This window comes from Delphinus delphis, chromosome 16, assembly GCF_949987515.2.
Source record: "Delphinus delphis chromosome 16, mDelDel1.2, whole genome shotgun sequence".
Classification (NCBI taxonomy): domain Eukaryota; kingdom Metazoa; phylum Chordata; class Mammalia; order Artiodactyla; family Delphinidae; genus Delphinus; species Delphinus delphis.
This window is the reverse complement of record NC_082698.1, coordinates 11,350,043-11,358,204: the sequence shown is the minus strand read 5'-3', so window position 1 is coordinate 11,358,204 and position 8,162 is coordinate 11,350,043. Positions and strand designations below refer to the sequence as shown.

At 40.3% G+C, this 8,162-nt stretch overlaps 1 protein-coding gene across 5 annotated transcripts in view; it reads right to left on the bottom strand.

The window, feature by feature from the left end:
- MCMBP (minichromosome maintenance complex binding protein) overlaps nucleotides 1-8,162 on the bottom strand; it is a 67,957-nt gene continuing 59,795 nt past the window's right edge. For 2 of the 5 annotated variants that reach the window (XM_060033958.1, XM_060033960.1), the window contains exons 15-16: nucleotides 2,173-2,261; nucleotides 1-1,778 (exon numbers count right to left, since the gene is read on the bottom strand). In XM_060033958.1, coding sequence (XP_059889941.1) covers nucleotides 1,652-1,778; nucleotides 2,173-2,261 — 216 coding nt within the window. In that variant the 3' untranslated portion in view covers nucleotides 1-1,651. The remainder of the gene's footprint in view (nucleotides 1,779-2,172; nucleotides 2,262-8,162) is intronic. The other 3 variants (XM_060033959.1, XM_060033963.1, XM_060033962.1) reach the window with 3 other exon arrangements.

The following is an 8,162-nucleotide window of genomic DNA, read 5'->3' as shown; positions in this document are numbered from 1 at the left end:
TCATCTACTCTGTTGAATTTTATTCCCACAAATCCAGTTGAGCCTTTGTTTTATTTCTAAAAGTTTAAGGAAGGTCTAGTCTACCAGTTATAAAAATGAAAACCAGTTAGAATTCTAAATATAAACAGATTATTTACATTAGTTTATAAAAATAGATTTGAGTTTAGGAAAAGTTAAACAACTAGTAATTTTCACTTCAGTTCATGAGGCATAATAAACTCCTCCATTTTCAAGGCTGACCCTGTTTTCTTGGTTAGCAATGTCACTTTAGGCCTTGGGGGCCAGGGGGGTGCAGAATTTAAGTAATCATTTAACTGATTTCTAATGTTTCCGACTAAGTAAGTTACTAAGAGAAACTAATCTTTATATATAACCAGTGATAGCTTAAAAGTAGTGTTCTAACCTTTTCAAAGATTCTTGATGCCACTTATACTACTATACTGTATCAATTCGCTTTCTAGCTATGGATAATATTTTTATTCCTTTGAAAATTTGTATTAAAACTGTAATTTGTCTGGGGAAAACCTACCTACATACAGTTTTATCAGGGCATTCCTGGACTAGCAGATAATATTAGTTCATCTAATACATCTGGAACTAATTGATAAATTTATATAAAAAGTGCAAAATCCAATGTAATCACAGCAACTAAATGACATTTATTAAGGAAAAGAATTAAAAACCATTTTTTTCTAAAGAAGGCATTTTTTAAAAAGTTAAATAAATTTTGTCCTCTTCCTATTTGGGCAAAACAACTTCACAGGGCAGACAGCATTCCCTTAAGCGAGTCCATAAAACAGTGGTTCCCAAATGCACTGGAGTGAAATGAGAAAAATAAGGACAATGTAGTGTTTTTTCAAAAAGCTACATTTATTCCATTTAAAGGACTATCTCTTGTTCTGAGATTGTCCTTTCATGAAGGAAAAAAGAGTGATAATACAGTGACTTCTTTCAGATTACTTGGCAAAATAAATTGGCAACTCTGTCAATCCCGACAATTTTTAGAAGTATTACTGGTCCATGAAACCCAAAACGTCTGGGAACCACTGCCATTTAAAGACTTGTTTTGCATGTTGTTAACAACTGTTAAATGGAAAAAAGCTGTGGTCAGATGTCTGGGAGATAATATTATAGAATTTCACATGATCATGTGAATTATGGCAAGTATGCTCCATTCCCCAAACTTGGACCACTGTACACATTCACACCCACTGTTCATTGGAAAGACATAAAAATATGAAGTGAACAATTCCTCTGACTTTGGAATTGCAACCATTTTCTTCAAATGATGTTGATGTTAGCATTTCAACAGAGTCTGGCCTATGACTTAGCTGAAGCTACGGAAACTAAGGAAATGGTATAATCAGCAACATTATCAATATTAAACTTTTAATATCAAATACAATTTTGTACATTACTAATTTATATAATTATAAAACAAACTTCAAAAGCTCCGTAAAATCAGTAAGGAAAAAGCCCTTACTGAATATTATATAAACTTTAGATGTTACCAGGTGTGATTTCAGGAAAAGACATTGGTTTTTTCTTTTGATACAAATTATCTACAAAACAGTGTGGTATAAATGATATTTGAATTTTACAATAATGTGGCTACAATTCGCCCATTACTCTTTCATAGATGTCAGTACCTTCAAAGTTCATTTCCATTCACACATTTCTGCTGTTGAAGCCTGGTTCTTCTTAAAGACTCTAGCTGCTTTGCTCTTAGCCATCGTTCTCTTGACAGTGTTGTCTGACCAGCACTGAGAGACAGAAACCTGGTTTGAAATACAGAAACAAATTTAAGTCTAGACCTAGAATAATGACTATTTTTTTTTTAAGACCTACTGGTTTGTAAGTTTTTTTTAATACTGTTGTGGGAGACAAGACCATCTGGTAACTACAGAGCTCAACAACCAAGTTAGACTTCTACAAAGGAACACTTTGTCATATTTGGAGGGTGATTCCCTCTTTGAAGTGTGGAGAACAGGGAGCATGCCTGGTCCACTGAGGTGATCCCTGGCCACTGATTCCCTCTCAATGAGTCATTCCACAAGGGATTTTTAGAAGGAAGAAGTTCATTTCCATTTTTCTAAGTCTGCCTCAGTTACCCTAAGTAAGCAGATTTATCTACAGCTCAATGAAAAGGCAATCGTGGACATGTACACTCACCGAGCTACAATGAGCAACTGGTGGAGATCATCGGCAGTGATGCTCTGAGGATCGTTCTTGCGCATCTCCACAAAATCATCTTCAACTGCCTTTATCAAACAGTAAATGAACTTTAAAATTATTCCTTATGAGGAAACGACATTTGCATTTTGTAGGGAAAAGGAAGGTAACATGGTGCCTTGCCTGATGTGAAAATGAGGAAGTCACCCTGCATCTTAGACAAATGAGGTAATAATATGGGTAAAAGGACTGAAAACCAAACTTTACACATAAGTTATACCACTGAGGAAAGTACTCTAAACAAAGTAACAAAACTCAAGATTCATTTGAGAACACCAGGCAAACAGATAAAAGCCAGCAATGTGCATAGCAAACATGATGCCTTTAAACACAGGGAAGAGAGACGTCAGCAAAAATTGCCAAGTAAGGACCTCTGAAGATCCTCACCACCATTAAAGGGAACAAGAACACAGGCAAAAATGATCAAAATCAGCTTCTTCAAAACTCTACACATTAACCAGATGCTTGAAACAATTCGGGGAGCATTTTTTCAAGAAAGATAGGAAGAACAGTGAGCTTTGAGGCATTTAAATTTGCCCTATTCCTCTACCCACCTCCAAGCAGCCCTGAAAACAGCCAGCCTGGCAACCACTGGAGAGGGCTGTGGGGCTGGAGCTGTCAAAGCACCATTCCCAGAGAACTGTTATTATTTGTCTGGTAGTTCCCAGGAAGAATCCATTTGCAAGCCTGTCTTTATTTAACCTGACTTGGCACTTGCCCACTGTGAGTAGCCTATTCCCCCAGAGAGTTTATCAAAAGCAATCAGAAGCAACTACTGATCATCTTAGCCATCCCAGACATTGGGTAACAGCTGGGGCAAACAGCAGGCTAGCCAAAACCATTAAAAAGAAAATCTAGGGAATGAGAGAGATTGGTTCAGACGGCGGAGTAGATGGACATGTGCTCACTCCCTCTTGCGAGAACACCTGAATCACAACTAACTGCTGAACAATCATCGACAGGAAGACACTGGCACTCACCAAAAAAGATACCCCACATCCAAAGACAAAGGAGAAGCCACAGTGAGACGGCAGGAGGGGTGCAATCACAATAAAATCAAATCCCATAACCACTGGGTGGGTGACTCACAAACTGGAGAACAATTATACCACAGAAGTCCACCCACTGGAGTGAAGGTTCTGAGGCCCATGTCAGGCTTCCCAACCTGGGGGTTCAGGAATGGGAGGAGGAATTCCCAGAGAATCAGACTTTGAAGTCTAGAGGGGTTTGATTGCAGGACTTCGACAGGACTGGGAGAAACAGACTCCACTCTGGGGGGGAACACACAAAGTAGTGTGTGCATCAGGACCCAGGGGTAAGGAGCAGTGACCCCAGGGGAGACTGAACCAGACCTACCTGCTAGTGTTGGAGGGTCCTGTGCAGAGGCGGGGGGTGGCTGTGGCTCACCGTGAGGACAAGGACACTGGCAGCAGAAGTTCTGCGAAGTACTCCTTGGTGTGAGCCCTCCCAGAGTCTGCCATTAGCGCCACCAAAGAGCCCAGGTAGGCTCCAGTGCTGGGTCGCTTCAGGCCAACCAACCAACAGGGACGGAACCCAGCCCCACCCATCAACAGACAAGCAGATTAAACTTTTACTGAGCTCTGCCCACCAGAGCAACAGCCAGCTCTACCCACCACCAGTCCCTCCCATATGGAAACTTGCACAAGCCTCTTCGACAGCCTCATCCACCAGAGGGCAGACAGAAGAAGCAAGAAGAACTACAATCCTGCAGCCTGTGGAACAAAAACCACATTCACAGAAAAAATGGACAAGATGAAAAGGCAGAGGGCTACGTACCAGATGAAGGAAAAAGATAAAACCCCAGAAAAACAACTAAATGAAGCGGAGACAGGCAATGCTGCAGAAAAAGAATTCAGAATAATGACAGTAAAGATGATCGAGGACCTCAAAAAAAATGGAGGAAAGATCGAGAAGATGCAAGAAGTGTTTAACAAAGACCTAGAAGAGTTAACAAACAAGCAGAGATGAACAATACGATAACTGAAATGAAAAACACACTAGAAGGAATCAATAGCAGAATAACTGAGGCAGAAGAACGGATAAGTGACCTGGAAGACAGAATGGTGAAATCACTGCTGCGGAACAGAATAAAAAAAAAGAATGAAAAGAAATGAAGACAGCCTAAGAGACTTCTGGGACAACATTAAATGCAAAAACATTCGCATTATAGGGCATAGAGGGACCCTACCTCAATATAGTGGGCATAGAGGGACCCTACCTCAATATAATAAAGGCCATATATGACAAACCCACAGCAAACATCATTCTCAATGGTGAAAAACGGAAAGCATTTCCTCTAAGATCAGAAACAAGACAAGGATGTCCACTCTCACCACTATCATTCAACATAGTTTTGGAAGTCCTAGCCACGGCAATCAGAGAAGAAAAAGAAATAAAAGAAATACAAATTGATAAAGAAGAAGTAAAAGTGTCACTGTTTGCAGATGACATGATACTATACATAGAGAATCTTAAAGATGCCAGCAGGAAACTACTAGAGCTAATCAATGAATTTAGTAAAGTTGCAGGACACAAAATTAATGCACAGAAATCTCTTGCATTCCTATACACTAATGATGAAAAATCTGAAAAAGAAATTAAGGAAACACTCCCATTTACCACTGCAACAAAAAGAATAAAATACCTAGGAATAAACCTACCTACAGAGACAAAAGACCTGTATGCAGAAAACTACAAAACACTGCTGAAAGAAATTAAAGATGCTACCAACAGATGGAGAGATATACCACGTTCTTGGATTGGAAGAATCAATGTTGTGAAGATGACTATAGTACCCAAAGCCATCTACAGATTCAGTGCAATCCCTATCAAATTACCAATGACATTTTTTACAGAACTAGAGAAAAAAATCTTAAAAGTTGCATGGAGACACAAAAGACCCCGAATAGCCAAAGCAGTCTTGAGGGGAAAAAAAACAGAGCTGGAGGAATCAGACTCCCTGACTTCAGACTATACTACAAAGCTACAGTAATCAAGACAATACAGTACTGGCACAAAAATAGAAACATAGATCAATGGAACAGGATAGAAAGCCCAGAGACAAACCCACACACCTATGGTCAACTAATCTATGATAAAGGAGGCAAGGAGATACAATGGAGAAAAGACAGTCTCTTCAATAAGTGGTGCTGGGAAAACTGGACAGCTACATGTAAAAGAATGAAATTAGAACACTCCCTAATACCATACACAAAAATAAACTCAAAATGGATAAAAGACCTAAATCTAAGACTGGACACCATAAAACTCTTAGAGGAAAACATAGGAAGAACACTCTTTGACATAAATCACAGCAAGATCTTTTCTCATCCACCTCCTAGAGTAATGGAAGTAAAAACAAAAATAAACAAATGGGACCTAATGAAACTTAAAAGCTTTTGCACAGCAAAGGAAACTACAAACAAGACGAAAAGACAACCCTCAGAATGGGAGAAAATATTTGCAAACAAATCAACAGACAATGGATTAATCTCCAAAATATATAAACAGCTCATGCAGCTCAATATTAAAAAAACAAACCACCCAATCCAGAAATGGGCAGACGACCTAAACAGACATTTCTCCAAAGAAGACATACAGATGGCCAAGAAGCACATAAAAAGCTGCTCAACATCACTAATTATTAGGGAAATGCAAATCAAAACTACAATGAGGTATCACCTCACACCAGTCAGAATGGGCATCATCAGAAAATCTACAAAGAAAAATGCTGGAGAGGGTGTGTAAAATAGGGAACCCTCTTGCACTGTTGGTGGGAATGCAAACTGATACAGCCAATATGGAGAACAGTATGGAGGTTCCTTAAAAAACTAAAAATAGAATTACCATATGACCCAGCAATCCCACGACTGGGCATATACCCAGAGAAAACCACAATTCAAAAAGACAAATGCACCCCAGTGTTGACTGCAGCACTATTTACAATAGCCAGGACATGGAAGCAACCTAAATGCCAATCCACAGATGAATGGATAAAGATGTGGTACATGTATACAATGGAATATTACTCAGCCATAAAAAGGACATAAATTGGGGCATCTGTAGAGACGTGGATGCATCTAGAGACTGTCATACAGAGTGAAGTAAGTCAGAAAGAGAAAAACAAATATTGTACATTAACGCATATATGTGGAACCTAGAAAATGGTACAGATGAACCGGTTTGCAGGGCAGAAATTGAGACACAGAAGTAGAGAACAGACGTATGGACACCAAGGGGGGAAAGTGGTGGGGTTGTGGTGTGATGAACTGGGAGATTGGGATTGACATATATATACTAATATATATAAAATGGATAACTAATAAGAACCTGCTATATAGGGCTTCCCTGGTGGCACAGTGGTTGAGAGTCGGCCTGCCGATGCAGGGGACATGGGTTCATGCCCTGGTCCGGGAAGATCCCACATGCCGCGGAGCGGCTGGGCCTGTGAGCCATGGCCGCTGAGCCTGCGCAGCCAGAGCCTGTGCTCCGCAACGGGAGAGGCCACAACAGTGAGAGGCCCGCGTAACACACACACACAAAAAAAACAAAGAACCTGCTGTATAAAAAAAAAAAATTCAAAAGTCACTGTGGGAAAAAAAAACAACAACCAAACCAAAAAGAAAAAAAAAGAGAAAATCTGGGGAATGACATATCCTTAAGGGGATCTGGAGGGGGAGGAATACACATATATATGTATATATACATATACACACATATGCATATATATGTATATATACATATACACACACATATATATTCTTTTATACACATATACATATACACACCCACACACACAAATATGTGTGTGTGTGGGTGTGTATATCTATCCCCAACCACCAGGAATTTAGAAGGTCACATGCATGCCCAGGGCTGGGCACATGCTCAGAAGATCGGAGCCTGAGTAGGCAGGCCATAAGCTCTCACCACTGAACAACCTTGAGGCTCTGTGCAAGTAGAAGGCAAAGGCTAGGGGGCAGCTGTAAACTGCATGGCTGAGTGTTAAAGGATTGCTCCAACATGGATACAGAGTCCCTTAGCTTAGACTGGGAGACTGCTTCCAGGCATCTAAGGAAATTAAATTTCTATCCAATCACTGCCCACTGAGCTAACTGAGCCAAGACTTCAGTGCCCACATACAACTAAGAATACAGACTTTTAAAAATCAGTTCAGAAAAGTCACTAAACAACAAAGAGCAACAACAACAAAACCCTGGGGGGGCAGGTGGGGAGGGGGCAGAATCTGCCAGAGCAGAGTTGCCAAATTACATTATTTACAACACCTGGTTTGGGCTTCCCTGGTGGCGCAGTGGTTAAGAATCCGCCTGCCAATGCAGGGAACATGGGTTCGAGCCCTGGTCCGGGAAGATCCCCCATGCCGCGGAGCAACTAAGCCTGTGCGCCACAACTACTGAGCCTGTGTTCTAGAGCCCGCGAGCCACAACTACTGAAGCCCGCGCGCCTAGAGCCCGTGCTCTGCAACAAGAGAACCCACCCAATGAGAAGCTTGTGCGCCACAACGAAGAGTAGCCCCCACTTGCCTCAACTAGAGAAAAGCCTGCACGCAGCAATAAAGACCCAACGCAGCCAAAGATAAATAACTAGATTAAAAAAATAAATCATCTATAAAAAAGCTGGTTTTCAATACAAAAAGTAGGAGAAATACAAAGAGACAAGAATGTGTAGCCCCCTTCATTGGGAAATAAGGCCTTGAGGAAACTTAAATATTGGAATTACTACACAAAGACTTTAAATTAGCTATTTTAAATATATTCAAAGAACTAAAGGAAACCATGAATAAAGAACTTTAAGTATGAGAATGATGTCTCACCAAATAGAAAATACCAGTAAAGCGATAGGAATTATTTAAAAAGCAAACAGAAATTCTGAAGTTGAAAAATACAACTTAA